Below are 25,144 nucleotides of genomic sequence, written 5' to 3' on the forward strand. Positions count from 1 at the left end.
TGGTGAAATAACTGATATTAATGAGATTATTCAGATCAATTTTGACCTAGACTTATTTTTAAAATGAGTTTCGAAAAGTAATAGATCCAGCTCAATATAGTTTGGTAATTCAGAAAGAAAAGAATATTGATAATAATAATAATAAACAAATAAGTTTTTCTCTCTCAGAAAAAATTGCTATTTTAATTAGTGAATTTTTACTACGCAAAATTGTATAAGAATGCAAACTCAGTTTTTATTTAACACCCACGTTAGTTAAAGTGCTACAAAAATGAGAGGAATACACGGTCAATTTAGATTTTATTGATATCTTGCTCAACTTCTCATATTTAAATTCAGTATATTTTTCATTGTTTATTTAATTACACTGACTCACGTAAACGATTACGAAACTCAACTTAGAACGAAAATAAGGCTTGTTTTCGTTTAATTTCACTTGTATGCTACATTTTTGTATGAATCCTCGCATTACTTCTTGAGATATAGCAGTCACATAAAACGATAAAAATTATTCGGTGATCCATCCTTTTGGGATGACTAAAGCCAAAAATAAATGAGCAACTCGCCCTTTAAGATATACCTGCAGACCGAATTTTGTCTTAACCCTTGTACAGTAGACCCTCGTTTTACGCGGGTGTTATTTTCCACGGAAATGCTGCGTAAATCGAAACCGCGTAAATTGAGACCTAATATTAGTGTTAAAATAGGGATTAGGTTCCGTAGATAAAAAAATACTTCATTCTAGTGATGACTAATTGTATAATAAGTTTAATGTGTACTTATATCGATTTTTATGCATAATGTGCATACAGAAAACAAACTAATTTCGTGTTCTGTTTATGAAGAAGAGCTGGCTATGATAGTCTTTTGGTAGTCATTAAGAATTTTTCCTCTAATTCTTTGCGGAGCATTAACGCATCCACGATCACTTGCGTCATTTATTTGATAAAATCTTCCTTTACTAACAAATCAGAAAAAAAGATCATTTCTATTGTCTACGAATGGTTCAAAATCTTCAATGTGAGCGTTTTTGGTTGTGTGTCACCGGAGTCGGTATCCTCGCTGGTTTGGACCTCCTTTGTCACTCCTAAAAGCTCTTCTTCCAGTGAGTTCTGAACTGTGTGAGTTTAATCACTTTACTTCTGATGGAAAAAGCTCTAGAACCAATCGCATAAAATGTCTCCAAGGACCCAAGTTCGATTATTAGCACGCCAAAATGCGTTAGTTAAGAGTAATCTGCAATCTATAGGAGCTAGGGTTTTGAAAGAGAGGAAAATGTTACCTGTTTGCATTGCCGCATCAGCGTAAAACCGAAACTCATCTGCTTAATAAACCCGCTGAAAACGAGGGTCTACTGTATTACTTTTTGAGATATATCAGTCACAGATAAAAAAAAAAAAGAAAGGAAAGAAAACATTCAATTGCTCCACCCTCTGGTGTTATTGGCCCCAAAATCTGTCCCCCTGCTGCTTCCTAACATTTTATTTGATTCCGTTCATCATTTTTTGAGCAATGACAGTCACGCATATCGATGAAAACGTTCAGTTACTCCACTATCTTGAACGAATTGACGCAAAGAAACCACGCAGCCCTAAATCATATATGGGTACTTGCGGGTATCGTTCGAATTCTTACTACAGGTTTTGACGTAGAATGGCCCCAAAAAATCGGTCACATACAAACGCACACTATTCTTGAAGAAAAGTTTGAAATAATTTATCGAACGTTAGAACTGAACGCCGTCAGAACGTTTTACAGTTGGTAGATAGCGAGTAACAAGAAATAAGATAACGTAACGCTTGTATTCTATTTGTTTGCTGAAAAACAGCCTAGAGTTGCGAATCAAAACGGAATAATCTTTTTAGAATTTATCAAGAAACTCAGTTAGTCCAGTCCCATTTTTAACGGAGACATTCATTAAAGGCAGTAATCATTTATTCTGCAAATTTGGTGTTAAACAGCATTTTTGTACATTTGCATTTTTCTTACCAACTGAATGAGCGAATTTTGGATCTACGACATTTTGGACAGGCGACATTTTGGCCCGGCGACATTTTGAACAGGCGACATTTTGGCCCGGCGACATTTTGAACCGGCGACATTTCGGCCCGGCGACATTTTGGATCGGCAATATTTTGACCCGGTGACATTTTGGACAGGCGACATTTTGGACCGGCGACATTTCGGCCCAGCGACATTTTGGACCGGCGACATTTTGGCCCGGCGACATTTTGGCCTCGACATTTTGTCCCGCGACATTTCGGTGGCGACATTTTGACCCCAAACCGTTTTAAAGAGGTAGAAAGCGGAAATTCTGCACAATAAAATTGAACTTATAAAGAAATAAAAATAATTTACTGTGCTTGTCAAGTTTCCTCATGTGTGTACATAATTTTGTCAGTTTCGACTTTAAAAAATAATAATAATACTGTTATTTCAACCTTGTCTCAAAGAAAATGAAAGAGATAAGATACATATAAGGAATAACTAAAACATATTGGAATTTCGTGATAACCTATTTGAATCTAAATACTGCCGATATTTTTAGAGGAAGTTTTTTTCACGAAGTAACTATAACTCTGACCAAGAATCTTAACAAACGTTGTATTTGAAAACTGAAGTAGAACCTCATTAACCTGGACTAATTGAGGATCCAGGTCATCTAGATTGTTTAAAACAAATTAAGTAAAATAACCTATAAATTGAACCAATGTGCATAAGTAAAATACTTGAACCAAGTAAAAATTGTATTTTGAATTAAAGAGAATGAAATATCAAGCTGCATTAGAAAAAGTTAAATAAAGTTTCAGCCTTACAAAAATACATTATTGCGCTAACGCGTTCTTTTTTTATACCGTATGTACATTCAAATGGTTGTCCGGATAAAGCGAAGTCCAGATTAATAGGTGTTTACTGAAATTGTTAATCAGCATTTCAATCACTTCAATTTAAAAATAACATATTGAAATTTAGCAACGTAAAAACCAAATTTAAAGTTTCAATGATTATCACCAAATTTATAAAGCTAACTTATTTGTAGACTGAAAAATTTCTTCATGTCTGAATTCTTCAAAACATTACGTTACAGTAATAAATGAAATCTTTCCCAATATTCTACAAAGTTTTCTTCTGTGATAAAATCCATTTAAAAAAAAAATATTTTTGCCGGCTTACCTTTTGTCCTCAGAAAGTTTTTCATTCAAATATCGGATTCTTCCAAATGTTCTTACTCGAGAAAAAAGTTCAATAGCCTTTTTATATGGGTCAGGAAATTGATCCTTCAATACAGAAGACCAATTAAATGGCCTAGCTTTTGTACAATCATAAAAACACTAATGTATCCGATTTGAAAGCTTTAAATAATCACAAAAAAAAAAGCTCCTTTACAAAAATAGATACACGATTGAGATAATCACGATATAGTGCTCATTTTCAATCTCTATTCTCCCATCTTTAAGTCATTGTCGCATCAATGCGAATTATTATATATTTTAAGCATGGGGATACAGTGTTCAAGAAATTGTTAAGTTAAATCTATTGAATAATATTTACAAAGAAATTTCATGCATTACATCTAAATGCATTGTAATTTTACGGTTGAAGGAAATTTATTACGGTCTCACAGTGCCGTTACTAAACTAATTAAATATCATAAATTTGCATTGTGACAGGGTTGAACCAAATCCTGCATTAAAAAATAACTTCGTACACCACATTTTATAAAATTTGTCTTGCTCTTTATCTTAACTTTTTAAAATTCTTCTCTTAATTATTTACTGAAGCAGCTTCAAAGTTAGTATTCAATAAAATAAATAAATAAATTTAAAAAAAAGCATTTCAAAACAGAAAAAAAGGTTGTATTCCTAAATTTTTGGGTGTGTTTTGAGCTCTTTGAAAATCTTGAAGGAAAGCTTAAGTTTCCAGAACTTTTTTAGCAACTAGGAAATCAGCACGTGAAGGCATTTTCAATATTTTCAAATATAATTACCCACAAATATTTTCGATTCTATAAAATGTGACCTTTACTTTAGCATAACGTGAAGGGAAAATAACCTGCCAACAGATTTAGCGCAGGAGCAGGAGCTTATTTCTGAAGAAACCATAGTCAAATGTTATGAGACATTTGAAAATTGAAATCAAACCTTGAAGACAATATTCATATCCTTATTCATAATGAGTGATTTTTAGCCTTGTCTGGGAGCGGTCTCAGCCCCTTCAACTGCCTCTTCAACAATCCTTGTACAGAGTAAAAATTCTTTAATTGTATTTTAGCTAAGGCATACCACAGTTCTTTGGGCATACGCTGTGGATATTGTCCCGCGGAGTGTAACCGTGCTCTTTTAACACTGGAAAATAATTATAATTTTTTTTTAGAATTGCGTTCACAAGGCTCGATGCGGAATAGGATTCTACATACAATGCGCTAATAAACAGAAAATCGCAATTTTTGGTCATACCTCAGTTTATTTCTGAGGTACAGGTATTACTGTAAGTGCAACTACAGATGGTTTTGAATCGATGAACGAGCCCCCTAGGTTTGGATTCAACTATTAGTCCTAACTTATGCTATTCTTCTTCGAAGCTTCAGTTTCGCATTGCTACGTTAAATTCAAGGTTTTTGCACCAAATCCGTTGCATAGAGCTGACTTCTAGTAGGAAAAATATTGCGTTGCAATTCCAGCAGCTAATATGAAATAGGTATGAATAGAGGCAAGATATTACTCTATAGCCGGAGCTAAGGCAAAACTGCGAGCAATACCAAACAGCTTGCAGCAATACCTACAGCATACTGAGACTGTAGTTTCACCCTTGTTTAGACTCGTCAGTTCGGCAGAGCTGCACCAGAGCAGAAGCTTAGGATCTCATATAGAAAAGCTGACTGTAATGGGTGTATTATGGGTTGAAGTTACATTGTTTTCGTTCATAAAACTTTTGAATAACACTTTTATAACTCTCAGTATATGTTTTAAATAAATATTTTTCTCTCTTTTAGTGTTCTTTCATTAACATCTTCAAGAACGTGGCTCATTTCATTACAAATTGCTATCCAAGTAGTTGAAGGTGTCGGAACTTCCATGCTCTTATCTTCAACCTTCATTACAGTATTTTCACTTAGTGACGACAGAGCAAGGCAACATTTGGTATGTTTGATTACGTATGGTGAACCAAAATCTGGATCAAATTTTCTTAATTATTGTCTTCAGAAAAGTAACTTCAAAGTGTTGCTTAATTTTTAGATATGCTTTCTGATTACAATTAAGAAAGTAATTTTTTTTAGTAAAGAGCATTAGTTATAAATATAATGAGACTATGAGCATAAGTAGCAGCATGATTCATCTTTAACGTAATTACTATATGTAATTATTTTTGAAGATTTTTAGGCCTTATTACGGTTTTGCGTTCGGGTTTTTTAGGGATTGAAATGAAAACAAGTGCTCCAATCCAGTCAATGAACTCCCCTAACCAATGAACATACACGGCGTTTTCTCGTCGTTTTCTTTTTCAAAATGTGAAGAAGGAAGTGACTACCTTGTACCAAGGAGAAATGGCGGATGAATTGGATGCGGAAATAGAACACTTCATTTTGTAACAGGTAGGATCAGCAAGAATGAGCGAGCAGTAAAATCTAGCGCATTCTTGCTAATCCTACACATTATAAAATGAAGTGTTCTGTTTCCGTTTACAGTTCGTCTACCATCTTTTCGTGGAACAACTATACTACAAATTGATCTACGGAAAACTTTTGAAACATTTTTTTTCTTTTTTTTGTAAATTACGAGCTGTTTATTTTCGGGGAGGGGGGCGTAATCTAGTCGGTCAAGCCTTATTTTCCTAAAATAAATAAATAAATGTTGAATATGATGTAAAAAATTTTATAATTCTCAGTTACGAAATACATCATACATGAAATATTTTGTTCTCCTTTCTCTTTGGCTTTGAATTTCTCCAACAATAGTCTAATGAAGGCATCAAGACTAAAGTGTAATTAATTAAGCAAATTATTACTATATTTTAAATACTGTTTCGTAATATTTGGTACTTCACAAGAAGAGAATGCAGTGCTAGTCTAAAATCATCCTTCTACTGGACATTGTTGAAGCAATTTGATTTTAATTAAATTAGAGTTGTTTTTTCTTAGCACAGTGTATTAACTTCACCCCAAAAGGTTTTGCCTGCAAAGTATCCTATTACAAATCCAGCACCGAGCGAAATTACTTCTTTGCTTACTGTGGGCTTAGTAAAATAAAAGAAAAAAAATCTAATTTTTAAAATTGTTACAGAAATTAGTTTTAATCTTCACGTGAGCCTCCTTTTTAGAGTTGTCTGTTGAAGAATTCTTTAGATAGTTGTATGAAATATTTCGTACATTTTGAAACATAGCATACTGGTTATAGTATATTGTAATCAGCGGAGTTGGGGGTCATTGGCTTAGACTGTGCCATTGAAACTTTTGATGAGTTATTTTTTAGAGGGGATTTTTTTTTTTTTTTTTTGGTGAGTCTCGTTCTTGGAGTGCGTTCTGCAGCATTTGGGAAGTGAGTCATTACTTTTGGAGAGATAAGCACTCCTGTTGTTCTATTATAATGTTTATAATAAACTGATTTTATTGAGTCTTTGGTGTTTCAGAAGTGGATAAATCTGCCTTTCTGCGTAGGCTTTATAGTTGGTCCCATTTGCGGAGAAGCTGTAAAAAAAGTAAGCAACATTGTTGTGCCTAATTTAATGCTCATTTTGAATTAATGTTAAAGATACTTATTTTGTATAACACAGAAACAAATAAGGTAGGTAAGAAAAAATAGTTTTAAATTCAATGAACGGGAAATATTTTCAAGAATGAAAAAATTCAAACTGAGAGCTATAGAGTACATAAATAACGATTTTTTCAGATTTTTAGAAGCAATGTAGGCACATTTGGGGTAAATGGAAGCATAATATGAAAGTTTTAACTTAAGATGACTCATTTTCTTTTGGGTGAATTGAGAAAAGAAATTCCGTGCATTGTGTCCAAGAATATACTCGCGGAGAGTAACATTTGACTTTGTAACTGTTTGTAGCGAATGAAATCGCGTTTTCATTTACCCCAATGGGTTTCCTTTTCTTATAGAGACTAGGGGGTGATTGGAAAGAGTTATTTCTTCTCACATGAAACTGACGTAGATAGACAATCGGCAATATACACAATCAGTTTTGAAGCTTAATAAGTTCAACACTAACAATACTCAATTTTCTGCTCATAGGTCGCATGTGACTCACTGAATCGTCCAAATTGAATATAAATCATTTAAAAAGAAAATTCATAAAAAAAAATAAATAAATAAAACTGTGCGCTTAATTTTTGTTAAATGCAGTCAAAAACAATTTTTTCCATTAAAATTTAATTCTTCCAAAATATAAGAAAGGATGATAAACGTAGCCGTTTCCATTTACCTCAGAGTACAGCATGAATGGGATAGATGAAAACACATAAATTGCGCATTAAAAAATAGCAGGAAAGGTGAAATTCATAATTCACGTTACCTAGTCTGCCCTCACCAACAATTTAGTTTCAAAAATCACCCACTGACTCAAACTTCTATCATGTTAATTTGGTTATTTCCAAACCATGTTTGAAAACTATAAGGAAGCTTTGAGAATACTCATATATAAGTAACGGTAAAACTACCTCAGATTCCTTTTTACAATGAATTCCGACGAACGAACGGAAAAATTGTTATATAAGTTTGTAACAACTAGCTCCGTCTCTTCTGTTGTTTGAAAATACAATGATAAATGCATAGCAGTATAGTCGTTATATAGTATACAGTCAGGTACCCATACTTGAACAAATTATTTTATTTTCGGAAAAGCCTTAGTACTTTACCTCAAGACAAGGTTTAGATGTATAGATATGTCCCTTCAAAAATTCACTTTTGCCCGTTTAACTATACTGCCGTGCTAAGCACAGATGTGGTATCTGCACATTTTATCAAAATTGAGTTATTGTCACCGGGTGGTCGTTAGTAGTTTAATTTACCTAAATCTCAAGTTTTTTGGCAATTTGTGAACGCAAAATATTAAAAAAAGCTTTAAGAAAAAAGTCATAACTGCAAATTTGCTTAGTTTGCTAAGGCAATTTGAACGTAAGGGACAAATACTAAGCCTTTAAAGTGGTATCTGCGCAGTTACCACTTTTTTCCTTAGTAATTTGTAGATACGACTTTTATACCTTAGTAAAGCAGCATATTTAATAATGTAGCAGTTTATTGTAACAGGGAATATTACAATCAGTTTACCGTTGACTAGTTGATACAGGTTTATAATAAAAACTAATAAAATATTGCATAACTGTTAAAGTAAATATTCAGCTTTTTCTATTTAAATGGTTATTTAAAATGCAAATTCTAAAAATGAAATGCATGTAAAATATTCATATCTAATTCTTTCATGCAAAAAAAAAAAAAAAAAAACGAATTTCATTCTACGGCCAGTAATATTTTTATTTAAGTATCGTCTGCTGTCAAAATTATCTTCATGCTCGGTAAAAATGAATCTAGAAAATAAAACATTATAAAAAAAAAACACAGTCTCTGAATATAAAAAACGGAAAATTGTTATGGATTACAGTTTTAACTGTCTGGAGTTTTGAAACTGGTATCGTTCAGAAGGTAGATTCTGTTAGATTTGTATTAACAAAATAAAGCGAAACAGCTAAGTCTAAAGAAAGCAGATGTTTTCAGTATTATTTAATGATACATTGAGCACGTTTTTCTAAGCTACTTTTGTCGTATCTGTGCAGATACCCCTAAAAATGCTTAGTAATTGTCACTTACGGTGAAAATAGCTTAGTATATGAAAAAGTTTTGAAAAGAAAATTTGTCGTAACTACATTTATTAATTTTCAATTAAGATTTTTACAAAAATACTCTCTTACGGTTTTTAGATAAGTTATTTACGAAACAACTACCGCAATTTGAGCAGTTAATTAAGGCATAAATCAAAGAAACGAGTTGTAAAACGTTAATCATCAATTTCTTCTTTTAAGCTCTACTGCAGATACCACATCTGTGCTTAGCACGGCAGTATAATGCAGAATTTTACCTATGAATTTAATCGGTGATTTTGTTTCTCATTGAATCGGAATGAAAAGCTTTTGCTTAATTAAATCTCATTGTACGCAATTTTGCATGCTTCAAAAGAAGAAAAATTGATTTATTTAAAAATGTTTTTCTTTTATAGTTTTTTGGATTTGGCTATCCATTTTATGGATTTGGTGTGCTGACTATTGTGATAGGATTCATCTCTGCAATCGCTCTTCCTGAACCGCGTATTGTATAAAATTTTTGATATTAATTTTTTAATTTCTTTATTTTTTCAGCAATTTATGTGGCGTGTGATCCAAATAATGAACAAATTGAAACATCTATTTTCGTAGCGTGCTATTCAAAGTCATGAAATGCATCAAAATCGGCTTTTCTAAAATACGTGGGAACAGAAATGACAACTGCATTACGATGCTCTGGTAGCTGTTGTTTAACCTCTTTCAATTACTTTCTGTTGCTTGCAAACTGAATAGTTTTAAGCATATTCGAGTATTACAATGAAATTCCGTACATTGACATATCCATACATTGGTGAATGCTGCAAGTAGGAAAATAAAATTCAGTTTTTTTGTCATACCGTTTCGAAGAAAATCTACAAATTAATGTTTTTTCATGATTTTCGGGTAATAGTTAATAAAATACCACTTTTAACTTTTATGTAATGGAAGCGTTTCTTTTTGTGAACAAAAGTGAAACATTCTAATTTTTCCAAATTTGCTGTTACCTAGTTGCAGCAATCAGCCGACGATACATGGAGAATTTTCTCAATGCCGATGACCAAGGAGGGGAAATTAATCTTATAATTAACCCATGTCTGTTAATTTTATATGACGACCCAGTAACAAATTAATGTCCTGCAACAGAAATAAAATCAAAATTTAGCGTATTTTGAATTTAGATTTCATGCGAAAATGTTACCACTGCCTTCTAACTTAAAAACTCATAAAGATATTTTTAAAAATGTGTTCAAATAATCAATCATGAGAGAGTAAGCAAAAATATCATTTAAAACAACTTTATTAATTTTTTAACAGTATTTAAAAAAGTTGGGGACTTCGCCCCCTGCTCGTATCGCTCGCCAACCTCCGTTCAGTGCAGCGGGTGACAATTTATGATTTTAATGTTTTATCCCTGGATATCCGGCCCCTTTAGATATTAGAGAGGTGAGACAGGACGGAATAGCTGGATGTACTGCATCCAACGGTACCAGTATTTACGTGGTAGACACGAGACCCACGTGATAACAGGCCAGACAACTCCCCTCCCCCCACTTCGTTACGCCACCAGTCGTCGATCTATGAAATTGGCGCGAAACTTTGAAAGCAGTGCAGTTTACCAGTTAAACAATAGTGCTTCTTGCTCTGGTTGAAATAGATGAAATAGGTATGTATTTTCGGCTGCACATTTTTGAATACAATACTGTTGGATTTATCTCATCCTTTCCACTACCGAAATGTAGAAGCATATATATATATATATATATATATATATATATATATATATATATATATATATATATATATATATAATATAAGTTTTAAGTGTCTGCTGAGTGAAAGTGAGTCAGCGATTTCCACTTCCGAACAACATACATGTGAAGAAAAAAGTTGGGCGCCTCATGGAATAAATTTTAAAGTTCGTGGGTAGAGCCATTCCATTTCAGATCAGGCAGGGTCTGTCACATGACCATCACCGATTTTTTTGAAAAAATTACAGTTGTTACAACTAAGCGACATATGAAATATCCCAAAAGGATTTTGCAAGAAAATTTTTTTTTCTTCAGTTACAGCCTATTAAAATTCTGTACAAAATCCGCCATTTTGGAAAAAACCGGCAAAACACTCCATTTGAAATGGACACTATTTCAAAATTATTTAACCTATTCGAATAATTCTTTTTTCTAAAAATAAATAAGGACCCATATATCCTCTAGACATCATTTTTGAAAGTTTAGTTAGATTTTTTAATAAAGAAAAAAAATCATTTTTGCCGCGAAAAAACTGCATTTTTACCGATTTCATGATTTTTTTTCTCCATGAAAAAAAATGTTTTTTTTTTTTTTTACTAAACGGAGATGGCAGTCTAAAGCCGTTATATGATAGTTTCATAATATATTTTATTAGAATCCTTGGATGCATACAGCCTCGGAAATAAAATTTGAAATTTTGAAAATTTTCAAAAATTAGCGATTTTTGAAGTGATTTTACTCAAAAAACCCATTTTTTAAAAATCTAAAAATTGGCTCACTTGAACCCCATATAATGCTTAACAAGTGGGTAGACACCGCATCCAGTATTTTTTCCCATAAAATGTTTTATGATTTTTTTAAAGTGACCTTATCGCCCATTGCATGCATGTAAAATAAAAATTTCTAATAATTTCAGTCACTGAAAATCTGATCATATTAATGAATTAATGCCTAATAGCTACAATGATGGTGCACTTTATCAGCAACAAATAAAATTTTACTGACTTTCAATAATATAGCAATATCAAACCGCTTTTGATGACCCAGTCAATTCGTCTTTTTGTAAGACTCTGTGTGTAGCCTTTAGATAGAAGAGCCTTTGGTGATTATATTAATGACTAATTCAGTGGCTCCCAAAAGCGTTCGTACACCTTGAAATTTTGTAGTAAAACCAAAATAACGCAAAACTGAATTCGAATATGAAGTCCAATTTTCTTTCACATCATTCCTATGCCATTCTGAATAAAACCCAGCAGTTTTTTTTCAAAATATCTGATTACCCAGTCAATTCGCCTTTTTGTATTTCGTTATATAAATATATTTTTCTGTTGATCAGCGCCTAATTGTTATGGGAGCTGAGCTCCCATACTTCCTTATTTGTTTAACTCGAATTTTTGTATTTTTGACCGAATTCAGGCCACTTAAGCATTAAAACAAGTTCTGAAGACTATAGGGATCCTGCACTTCTTTTGTTAGAAATTGGATCCCTGGCTATAATAGTCACCTTTAGTGAGATCTGTTTGGTTACCTCAACTTACAACCATGTTCAATTGATTACTTCTCTCATAAAACAGGTGGGCTTTTTAAATTCTTAAACTACAAGTGAGTTTTACGGTTTGAATTTAGTATAAATATTCTTACGTATAAAAGTAATCATATGAGGTAGGATCCAAAAATTATGTGACAACATTCGCCAATGACAACCAAAGCACGAAATTAAAATTAATCGTTTTAAATGCATTGTATTGTTCTTCCCTTTGATGATTTCCCCTGTCGTGTAATTGAGTTGAAGAGAATGACTATTGAAAGAGAAAAAATATGATTTGTTGCTGCATATGAAAGTAACGGTGAATGCATAGCTTTGGAGACGAAATAAACTAATACTAGTCGACCCGTGCGGAACTCCGCACTGTGCTTCAAATCGTTTTATAAGGGTTTTCGCTCTTTAAGAATTTCAAAGGAAGAACATTATGAAGAAGAACCGAAAATAAAGTAAGTGCAGAAGAGAAGGCATGTAATTTAAAGACATCAGTAACAAAACCTCGTTAAATACAACGTTGTGATAATTTGATCATCGCTCACCTTTTGGTCGTACATATTTTCAATTGAAACATAAATATCATTAAAAGTGTGTATCATTAAAAGTGAGTATGGACTCGTGAAAAAGCAATAATTGTGCATGTAAAAAAACAGGTTGTGGCAAATACAGTCCTGCCCATGTGAGCATCTGTCGGGAAAAAAAGAAACATTAAAGAGATATTTATTGGCACGGATTCGAATTGGCGCCATTCTAATTAACAGCCCGACACCCCAACAAACCTAGCAATTGCGCCTTCCTTTTCAAAAGTTATTCATTGAAGGAATGCGTAGTAAAAAACAGCAAAAAAGCTTTTTGCCAAAAAAAAAAAAATAATAATAATAAGATCATGCTTCTATGTTTTGTCATTAACCAGCATGATACGATTTAAAATTATTCGCAAAGCATGGAATTTGATTAAAGAATGACGAAGATCTCACGCAGCGATTGAAACAAACATTCTAGAGAAGTAATAAATTAGATTGAAAATAAGTAGTTTTATCTTTGAATATTGAACTATTTCACATAGAAGGTTGCTTTAACCGTTACGGCTTTAATGCCCGCACATGTTTCTCTTTTGATCGAACACTTAAAATTCAAAACCAAAACCAGTTGAACTGAGTCCGTTTTTTAAGTGTAATTTTTCGAACGTAGACAAAATGTTTTTTTTTTCAGCAGAAAGCAGAGGAGTAGAAAATGATTTCTTGCTAATGAAGTTGATAATAATTTTAATGCTTTATATCGTATTCGCGCGAATAAAAAATTAAAGGTTTACTGATTGAAACTCGTAGTTTTAATCTGGCTTAGTATTTTTTCATTTGTACAAAAGATCGAACACTGCTATTAGAAACATCTACATTTCAGCATCCGATGAAAATGTTTTTCTGCACAAAAATGATTTCCTTTAGGTAAATCTAATATTTTTTTTATGCTTACATTACGCTGAGTGGTCTGGATGTAGTCAAAGCTTAAAAAAAGGGAAGATCACCCTTCGATTAACAGTCAACTTATCCGAATGATAACTGTAGCCTGCATAAAGGAGTCGAAACACCAAGCAGAATTCCCACTGCATTTATTTTATTACGTTTGTATGTTATGAGCACATGTAATGCGTAATACTAATATAAATTTGATATTATATAGGACAGCCCAAACTTGCCCGAAGTTCAGATAGTTTATAGCCGAACGCTCTACCGAAAAAAACTTATCAATTTAACCGAACAACTAAGTCCAGTGCTTTTAAGCTTTATTAAAATATGAACACACACACAGGATTTTTTTTTTTTGCCGAAAGCGACGTAAAAAATGGAAAACTGCAGTAGAACTTTGCTTTTAAAAAATGCATAAGAACTACAGGCAGCATCAAGGTTTTGAAACAGCAAGGGGCGTTTTCGAAAACTTGATTTTTCGACCGTAAGTCTATTTTTCTTCATTAGCCAGCCTGATAAGTTTTAAAATGAGAAGGGAATAATATATAGGATAAGATATTGAAGAAACATTTTTTTATTCTTGAAAATTTTTACAATTTGTTACCGCAAGCTGCTTGAACCGTTATAACTTAGATGGCAGCACGTGTTCATCATTTAACAGCACGGTTAAAATACAAAATAAATTGAACTATGCTCTTCTTTATGCGTAGCTTTTCGAATGTAGTAAAAATGTGATAAGCTATTTGTTTTTATACAAAAAGAAGAAATCATGTATATTTTACCCTTCAAATTGAGGTAGTAATTTTTTTATTTGTACAAAGAGTCAAAAACTCATTAGAAGAATATATATTTCAATATACGATTTATTTTTTTTCTGAACAAAAAACAATTCTATTGTAGTCTGAAATCTTAAACCTGTTACTTATATTTTAACTTACGTTATGCTTTAATTTTCTTACCAGAGCCAAAGCTTAAAAAGAAAAAACGTACAATTCAGAAGTAATTTAGCACAATGTCACTTCAATTTTTCATATCAGCAAGGAGCGTTTCCTTCTCATTTATTCTGTTTCTTCATTGTTGTTATTCACTTCCTTAAGTGTGCATGTAATACGCGATATTTCTCTAACTTTTTGCTGCAGATTGTCCGGACGTGGGTCCGAACACGCATTCTCTGGTTATGAAGAGAACGCTCTGCCGATCAAGCTATTCAGCTCTGTCGGTCATAGCGCAAATTAAAGTTATAAGTTTAACGGAAAACCTCATTCTGGTTCTTTAAACAGGTTTTTTCGGCTGAAAAAAACAACTTTTAGACCGTGCGTCTATTTTTCGTCAGTAGCCAACACCATAAGCTTTAAAATAAGGCGTAAATCAAAGAAATCGATCAAGAATTAAGGAAAATCTGGCGTAGAAACCAAAAACAGGCTACAGAAATAATATATAAGGATTTATTTAAAAAAAAAGGAAAGATTTTAACTGTTACTGATAAAGTACATCATTATCATAGCTAGTCATTAATATAATCACCAAAGGCTCTTCTACCTATAAACTACACACAGAGTCTTACGAAAAGACGAATTGACTGGATCATCAAAAGCAGTTTGTTACTGATATATTATTAAAAGTCAGTAAGATTTTAGTTGTTCCTGATAAAGTGCACCGTTTTTGTAGCTATTAGGCATTAATATAATCAGATTTTCAGTGACTGAAATTATTAGACATTTTTATTTTACATGCATGCCATGGGCGATAAGGTCACTTTCAAAAAATCATAAAACATTTTATGGGAAAAAATAAAGGATGCGGTGTCTATCCACTAGTTAAGCATTATATGGGGTACAAATGAGCAAATTTTTAGATTTTTAAAAAATGGGTTTTTTGAGTAAAATCACTTCAAAAATCGCTAATTTTTGAAAATTTTCAAAATTTCAAATTTTATTTACGAGGCTGTATGCAATCAAGGATTCTAATAAAATATGTTATGAAACTATCATATAAGGGTTTTAGACTGCCATCTCCGTTTAGTAAAAAAAACTTTTTTTTCAATGAGAAAAAAAATCATAAAATTGGTAAAAATGCAGTTTTTTGGCGGCAAAAATGAATTTTTTTCTTTATCAAAAAACCTAACTAAACTTTCAAAAACGATGTCTAGAGGATATATGGGTCCTTATTTATTTTTAGAAAAAAAGAATTATTCGAATAGGTTAAATACTTTTGAAATAGTGTCCATTTCAAATGGAGTGTTTTGCCGGTTTTTTCCAAAATGGCGGATTTTGTGCAGAATTTTAATAGGCTGTTACTGAAGGAAAAAAAATTTTCTTGCAAAATCCTTTTGGGATAGTTCATATGTACCTTAGTTGTAACTACTGTATTTTTTTTCAAAAAAATCGGTGATGGTCATATGACACTTTTCATACCTGCCTGCCTGATTTGAAATGGAATGACTCGGTAAGTACTTTTCTCAGATAAACAAATTTACATTTCATGCAGTTAAGGTTACTTAACTTTTCCTTCATCACACAAACAATTGTCAGTTTCCTTTCTGATATTTTTGTCTGTAATTTGTAATTTCAGTATACTGCTTTAATGTTTCAAACGGTTAACTTGCAACTTTTTATTTCTTTATTTTTTCAACGTTGTACACGCCTTTATTCGAAATGGATTTTCCAAGCTGACAATATACATATGTCAAAATTTTCTGCAAATATACTTGTTGCTACCAGAAGCAACGTAACTTGGTGTTGATATTCATTTAATATGTAAACAAGTTTATTGAATCAGGCTTTTAACTGAACTAATCTTATATTTTCGGTTTCGATTAAATTGTTCCATACGCTAGCATGTGTTATTTTGATCAAAAAACATTCCTTGATGGACTTCCGTAGTTCTGAGGTAGAAGATTAGATTTGAACGCCGGAGGTCGTGGTTTCGATACTCAAACATTTCCCCCCAACTACGCCCCTGCAATGTTATTCAAATAAGCTGGTTCTGTGCGTAAATTAAAAAAAAAATGTTTTTTTTTTCACTGTTGTCTTTAAGTTTTATGATATTTATGCACAAATTGTGGTTGAGGTAACGGTATTCATAATTTCTGATTACTTTTGTGCAGTGGATACGCAACGTGTTTTTGCCAAATGCTCTATGCTTGTTTGTTTATGCTTAAAAAAGGCAAAATGTCTTGAACTACATATTTTTTGAACTCCTTGGGTTTTCTGTTAATAAGTTTTCAGGAACTCTGAAACTGTAACATTAATTGAATTAAGGGGCTGTCCATAAAGTATGTTGCAAAATTTTGAACAAATCCGCCCCCCTCCTTGTTACATATAACGCTGTTCAACATGAGGATATTGTTATAAACAACGCGTGATGTCACACTTCTTGTTATCCCCTCCCTTCCCCCTGTCACACTGAATTCCTAAAAGAGCGTACTCAGCAAAATGTTGATCTAAATTTAACATATATAAGATTTTAAGCATTGAAGAAAGTTGCTAAAATGGTCATTCTATGAAAAGTTTTTTGAAAAAGGTTACATTGTCATCAATTAATGCTTTTAAAATAATTTTTCAAAAGCCTATGAAAGCCCCCCAACCCCCACAAGAATCATTAGCAGCAGAAAAAGCTGAAAATGGAAAAGTAGCCAAATTCCAAAAAAAAAAAAAAAAAAAAGGCTGCTTAGATATTGAATACATTTTTTTGATGTACAACATACAGTATTCATGATGTTGTATAATTCATTCTTTAATTAACGCTTTTCAAGTTAAAATCCTGTGTAATTTTTCGAGAGTGCCCACCGAAGAGGGAGGGGGGGGGGGGTCGGAATCATAGTCTTATAGTAATGATAGCTTTTCAACGGCTATAGTTATAAATAACTATGCCCTTGAAATTTTAAAGGAGATGGAGGAGATGTTTTTGATGTGTTTTTCTTGAAGTTTTCATAATTGAAGGGGGTAGGGCACCGTTTACTTTGGGGGATGGCACCCAAGCATTCATGTCTTTTTAAAAGCATAAATTTTCTCAGCTAAGTTAACATTAATAATCTGGTATTATGTACTTTAATTTGATGTTATGTCTTTGAAACATATTGCAGTCATGTTTCCCGTTTACTTAAGTAAAAATGTTTATTTATTTTTTAAAATTTCATTTAATTCTTATTCAAATACAATGGTAAAATTATTTTTTATTTTAACGTAATTGTAAAATGAAAGTTCATTTATTTATTTGAATACTTCTTAAGACTTAATGTTTCAATACAATATACGAGTAGTTAAAATGCGGTTAGTTTAAAAAAGAAATTCAAATGAAAAATAAAACTGTGTTTATTTATCACTTCCTTTTTACAAGATTGTAAAATAAAATCGTGTTCAGTTATTTGAATACTTTGTAAGATTTATAAATGTTTTTATGTAAAATACTATGAATTAAGCTCAGTGTATTTTTTAATGTATGATTATCGGTTCCTTTTTATGTTTTCAAATGAAAAAGTAGAACTTTTAATGCTACTAAAATAATAGAAGACAATAATAAATAAACCATATAGTTTAATTAAACCAAAATACTAATGAGCCAAGTGCTCACTTCCCAATATCATTGTGGATCCACGAACGATGACGTCATTTGCTAGTTGGATGGCCTTCCTATCTCGAAGGCCTCGGAAAACTTGGGGCACTCCTCATCGCCAGTCCGGAGGGGCTAGGGTTACAAACACACAATCAGACGCGCACTGAAATTTATTGTATAAATAGGTTATATCTAAAATTTTGAAGAAACATTTCGATTTTTCACAAGAATTTTCAGTTTTGTATGCTAAAAACCTTCTTGTACACTTATGTTTATGTATTACCTTAAATAGGACCACATTTTGCAAATACAGTAGACCTTCATTTTACGCGTTTTTTTTTTTTTTTTCGCTGATTTGATTATACGCTGTTTAAGATTTGACGTCTTTATTTCGCCTTATTACGTGGATGAGTTTTGATTTTACGCGGAAGCGGCATTGCTAACAAAGAAAATTTTCCTCTTCCTCAAAATCCAAGCTCCTAAGACTTCAGATATAACATGCTATGAAATGCATTTTGGCGTACTAATGAGCGAATTTGGGTCACTGATGAGAGACATTTTTTGCAACCCATATATTTCCAGAACTCTTTCTTTTCAGAAGTAAAGTTAATGCAACTAACATTTCAGAGCTCACTGAAAGAAGAGCTTTGGAAGCGACAAAACCCAAGGGCGAGGGACGGGGGGGGGGGGGGGGCATGGGAGGTCACTTCGACCTTCCAAAAACTTTCCTTATTCGGCAAATTTTGTCTGACTATTCGGTAAATTTGGAGACGACCATTGCAAGATTGCCATTTTTTTTAACAAAAAATAGTAATAACTAATGTTTTTTTCTGATTAGACGTTACATATTATGTGTGCATGTGCGTAATTTAATCTTTTAAATTAAAAGAAATCTTTAAAATTCGGAATTTCATTCGGCAAAATGAAACATCCTCCCCTCCCAAAAATGTAAGTTTGGGGCACTCCTTGAGTACTATTGACAACGTTTCATAAATAGAAGTAGTATAGTAACAAGAAACCTTTATGAAAGCGCAGTTTTGAAGAGATTTTCTCGTAAACAGCAAGTTGATTCATTTATTTATTTTTTAAATATTTTACTGTGTAGTGTGTGTTTTAGTTGGCTCTGTGAGTGAACATTCAGTTGGATTGAACACTACAACCATAACATCAAAATACAAATAAAAAAATGTTTTCGCTATTCTATTTCTTGTGTTTTGAGCTCTCACAAATGAAAGAACGTAAATTAACCTGTATGCGAAAAATGCAAAAGGAATAAGTTGTCTAAGTTTGTTCCTCAAAATAAGCCAAAAAATAAATAAATAAATGAATAAAAAATTCGCCCGAAGAATAAAGACGGAATTAAAAAAAAAAACCAGGAGTTATTAATTACAGTTTCAGTTTTATATTTGGTGAATATCTTCTGTACTAGTAATTTGAACCAAGAAACCATCAATTACAGATCGCATGAAATTACAGGTTACCGCCTCATAGCCGGAGAAAGTTCGCTGTTTTACGTGAATGCTTAAAATTATCAACGGCTGCATGTAAATTGCTATCTACCCTACTGCCTATTTACTACTGCTGTTACTACTGCTGTTACTACTGCCTGTTTACTACTGCTGTTACTACTGCCTGTTTACTACTGCCCAGCGACTGGAGAGCATCGCCGAGCGGCTTAATGATCATAAAAAAAAACTCAGTTCTACTCAAATGTAAAGATTCAAAATGTGTTATGTCTATCGGGGGTGGGTCTCTTTTGGCCAAAAGCGGTTCAGAGTCATATCAGCTCATTAAGATCTAGAGAAAATATCCTTCAATTCCACCTCCGGCTGTGTAATTTAGCATATCTAGGAAAAATAGAGGAGACAATAGAATTCGTGCGTGACAATGGTACAGCCGCAATATTATTTTAGACGCGAGGAAAAGTGAATTGCCTTTCTGGCACATACTAAGGTCAAGGGAAGACAGTGATTGATCACCTAACTTTTTTTGTGACGAACTTATGCTGTGAGGTAACGCACATCCAGTGTTTGGTTTTGAAGCTAGTCATTATTAGAATGGAGACAGGGAGTAGTAATCAGGCAGACATAGGTTATACCTCAGACTCTTTTTGCATTTTCCCGGAATCGAAATTCCGTAATTGAAGTGCTATTTTCTCTCTATGGCCGCGGTCAAACCTCCATGGTCCACCCCCTGGATTGAGGCTAATGTCCTTCTTGAAGGGTGTGTGCTTCCTTGCCATTTATCACTGTCACAAGGAGAAGCTTGCTCAGTAGTCCAGTCAAATAAGGCCGAAAAAAGGCTGAACCTTCGCAATCAAAAGGAAAAAAAAATGAATCTGCACCCGTACCAAGTTGTTCAGTATCATGAAGAGATAATGAAACAAGAAGTCCCAAAAGTTTGAGCTTCGGGTTTGGGAGTAAAGGAAGGAGGAACGAAGAAGGGGCTCGAAATGCGGGTTGTTGATTTATTTCTGCTGTATCTTCAACACTCTTCTTTTCATGAAAGTGTAATTGAATAAAAGTTAAAGATGGCACACATTACTAATATCGCAAGCAATATTTTTGCTCAGATCCGTCATTTCAGGGGGGCAGAGAATCCCCCCCCCTCGATTTTGAGATATGCATTGTACAAATTAAAAAGTTTCAATGCAGGTATTTTATTGTTCTATGCGACATTCTTGAGTGTATTCCCCTTGCTCCCCCCTCCACCCCCCCTCGAAGTAAATGAAATGACGAGCATAACTGTACGTATCTCAATTCAAAATAGCGTTGACACTCATTTAATTCAGTTGCATTACCGAAGAAGAAATTAATTCCTAAGCGCAAACTTTTTATTTTATTTTATTTTATTTTTTAGAGCTGTGCTAAAGGATATGAAACAACTTCCTTTCATTTATTTTTGCCGAAGGTTATATAATATTATGAAACTTAATAGCAATAGCCGACATTTGAAGTGGAGTTTTTGACGCAAAGGAGGGTAATGTGTTTATCAGTCTATATATGTATGTCCGTTTCTATGTGGCGTTCTACAGGCTAAACGCCTTGTCTAATTTTGGTAATTCTTACGTCAATCGATTTGTCTTAACCTTGGGAGTGCCACTAAACACATGACAGTAATCAGAATTCACCATATCAACAACCAGTTGCCATATTTTGTCAGTTCGGGATCGCCGCGCGTTGGTTGCTGCATAATGTGTCGCACGCTACCTGCGTGCGACAAATGCAGGGAGTTTTCGCTGCCTGAATTTTTTTGTTTACTAATTCTACTAATTGGGGTCTCAATGACCGAGTGGTCTAAGCGATTACTTCTCCCACTTGAGGCGGTGGGTCAAGACACCCTCGCTCCGAATGTACTTCCCCTCTTTCTGATGTAAATTCTTTCATTTGTTCTTTATATGTATTCTGTAATAAAAAATACATTATGCGTAACGAAGGCAAGACACTCAGATTGTCGTCCTCATCAAAATAAACCCGTGCAACAAGCACTAAAAGAAAAAAAGTCTACTAATTCGATTTTTATCTCTTACATGTTGCATTTGTTTTTGCCTTGATTCAAGGGACTGAGTTTCGTGACGTGTACTTTCTTGACAGGCTTTTTTAGTTTTGGGAGAACGATTTGACGGATGAACGTTTCCGATTTCGCGTCATGAGTTATACAGACTGTTTATATAGCTTTGCTGTGGTTGACTTAAGTTACCGCATTTTTGCCGAAGGTCAAGCCCATGTAGCTTTAAGCCAAGTTAGGTCCCTAGAGGGACTAATTATCAGTAGTTTAGATTACCGCAAGTTACTTAAAAAGCCTCACAATACAAACTCTCTCAATGAAATGACAAGATTACAAAATGTACCGTCTTATAATCATAATAACCAAGTCAATGAAAATTAACTAAAATGTGTAAAATAAAAAAATATTAAATAAAAACAAAAAATCCGACTGCGTAAAAACAAAAAAAAACTAAAAAGAATAATGTATAAGATCAGTAGTTTATTATGTTATTAAGTACTACTGAATAACTACACCGTTGAAATAGTTTTATAATCGTACACAGATAAAACAAATCATAAATTCAAAAGCAGAATAGAAGAATCAACAGTCGGGGCCCATTCAAATTTTACGGGGTTCCTTGATTTAGAAAGGAATGGGCCCCGACTGTTGATCCTTCTATTCTGCTTTTGAATTTATGATTTGTCTTATCTGTGTACGATTATAAAACTATTTCAACGGTGTAGTTATTCAGTAGTACTTAATAACATAATACACTACTGGTCTCATACATTATTCTTTTTAGTTTTTTTGGTTTTTACGCAGTCGGGTTTTTTGTTTTTATTTAAAAAATTTTTATTTCGGTCATCAGTTTAAATGTCGTATATTGAATAAATAAAAAAAAACGATACTCAAAATTTAAATGCCGAAAATGTTATTATGCAACACATATTACTTAAGAACATCAGCGAATCTTGATTAATAGAAATAACTTAACAGGAGCAGCCAAATTGTGAGTTCCACGCACATGCTTTTTAATAGAAAAAAAAATATACATATTATGTATTGAAATAAGCATTAAGAACCCTCAAAGTATGAAAATACAGAAATGAAAGCACACACACAACAGTTCTCCAAATTTGAAGGGTGATTATAGAAAGAAAATTTGATCAAAAGATTGCAGCTCATACATTGTATCTCCACTTATATGTAATACTCAGTGCGTCTGTGTTTGATTCTCTGTGTTCGTTCGATGTCAGGATGAATGTGAATGTAAAGCGTTTACAGTCAAGAACTTTGACAGAATTGTTGAAAGGTAGGACGTTGTACCTTAATGGCAGGGCCTAATTACCCAAAAGGCTCGAAAAGGTAGAGCTTCCCCTCAGAATTTTCAGACAGTCCCAAAAATTACTGAAAAACTGCTAACAATTCCAGATTCAACTTTTAAAGAGATTGCAAACATTAGAAATGGTTCAATCAAATGCTGCCCAACTGTATTACAATATACTTTTGTAAAAATTTGTGACGTGAAAAATTTGTTTCAACAACTTATCACCCTTCGTTGTTGAGAATTACAGTGCAAACGTGTAATGCAAAAAAAAAAAAAAAACTATACTTTGGGCAGGAGGAGGGGATTAACATTGTCCGAATTTTGCAGGGTCACTTTTAAAAATAACACTTGTGGGTCATTCTCCAGAAAACGTAGTTTTTGAACGCAAATATTTTTCAATTTCAAAACCTTTTTTTTTCCATTCTTACATGAAAGTGTTACGTACTATAAGTAACCATAAACAATGACCCAGCTAAGTTCTAATTATTTTACTCATGAATAAAAAAAAAGAAAAAAACTTTCATTATTTAAAAATCGAGGCCAATTTAATAACAGAGTAGTAATTTTTTTAATTGTGCAAACAATCAGATATTTTAACGATTAGTGGGAATATAATATTAAGCTCTCTTAATTAAAGAACGGCTTAATTAGTAATTTCAAATGTATGTTAAAAATAGTATTTAGTAAATTTGAGGATATACTGGCAATTTATAATTTTGGTAGAATGCATATTACTGATGTATTTCCCCTCCATCATTTATTTTCACCTCAGAAATAATGACACTGATAAGTTCTGTCATGCAGGTGAGAAATTTTCCATTAATATAGGCTTAATATATACATTTTTCAGGGAAATATTTTTTTCTTCGTTACTACAATCTGCACATGTTAAGCATATGAAAACATGTTCACTTTTTTTTACATTAATTTACATGTCTGAAATTCAAGTTCACGGAGGTGAGAAGTCAGAAGAACCAAACTAAGTTTTAAAAGCAAAATCTATCTTCTTGTTTTTCGACAAAAATCTCACAACTTCAACTACGGCTGAAAAGAAACAAGGGGGCTCCCTTGTATCATGGAAAATAAAATTTGATGTCATTACTGCCACGTGTCAATGAAGAATGGCATTTTGTGTTCATGTAACAGAGGTGAGAATTTATTGGGTGACATGACTTCTTTGTCCTACTAAAACGAACTAAAGCACAATATTAAAAAATTAAATATACTTAAACAATTAGTGTTTGAGACACTTGTGAAAGGAATATTAAATAAATAAGTAAAATTTTAATTAAACAAGTTATTAAGCAACATAAACAGACACACAAGGTGTGTGATATGCCACGGAGGTGAGAATTCACATGTTGTGAGCCAAAAATATACTAAAATAAAAATCATTATTGAAAAATTGTTGGCAGGTTCAAATAGATATATTTTTGATGAAATTAAAAAGTATTGTCAAATGAATTGTCCCTTAACGTTTTTTCTGTAAAAGGTATGTAACAGAAAAGTTACTTTTTGAAGAATGACCTTTGTAGCATATGGGAGTTTTATTCAAATGTGCGTTGAATTTTTAGAAAAATTTCATTAAACAAAATTTGGGGGCACTGAAATGAGACGGAGCTTCCCTCCACTTCAGAGGTTCTAATGGGGCTCTGCTTAAAGGTTATCAATAAAAATAGTTTATGTTTTCTTTTCGTTTTGTAGATTTTCCGCTCCTATGTTTATAACCTCTACTGAGTACAGAAAAAAAGTCAATGCACCATCAGATAGAGTTTATTAAAACGATTTTTGTTTTCATTTTCGTGCGTAATTTTTGGCAATTTTAAAGTTTGAATTATTTTTTTCTTAGAACATTTTCAAAATTAAAAACTAAGATTTTTGCTTCCAAAATTACAATATAATATGTTTCCGAAAAGGTAAATAAATAATACAAACATTTTATTTTCATTTAAAAAAGAACTGACAAAGAATCTCCGAATTGTTTTGACCCTTTTTTAGCAAATGCACAGATTATACCCCTCCCCCCTTTCCAGCGATTGACACAATAACTAACGTCACTAGCAGTGCTATGCCGGTTTTAAAAAAAGCCATCACTTTTGACACCCAAATTTGACCATTACTGAAATTTAGAACATTTCTCTCAACGTTCTTAATTAATATCGTTCATAATCTTTCGGTATTTCAGACAAGCAGTCAAATGAATGATACAGAAGAATCAAT

General features: G+C 32.8%; 1 protein-coding gene across 1 annotated transcript in view; it reads left to right on the plus strand.

Annotated features, from left to right (window-relative positions):
• The first annotated feature begins 5,039 nt into the window (after nucleotides 1-5,039).
• The window catches only part of LOC129218695 (uncharacterized), a 67,046-nt gene continuing 46,941 nt past the window's right edge, over nucleotides 5,040-25,144 (plus strand). The window contains exons 1-3 of the mRNA XM_054853017.1: nucleotides 5,040-5,141; nucleotides 6,628-6,696; nucleotides 9,217-9,304. Of these exons, the coding sequence (XP_054708992.1) occupies nucleotides 5,076-5,141; nucleotides 6,628-6,696; nucleotides 9,217-9,304 (223 nt within the window). The 5' untranslated portion in view covers nucleotides 5,040-5,075. The remainder of the gene's footprint in view (nucleotides 5,142-6,627; nucleotides 6,697-9,216; nucleotides 9,305-25,144) is intronic.

This window comes from Uloborus diversus, chromosome 3 (genome assembly GCF_026930045.1).
Source record: "Uloborus diversus isolate 005 chromosome 3, Udiv.v.3.1, whole genome shotgun sequence".
Taxonomy (NCBI): Eukaryota; Metazoa; Arthropoda; class Arachnida; order Araneae; family Uloboridae; genus Uloborus; species Uloborus diversus.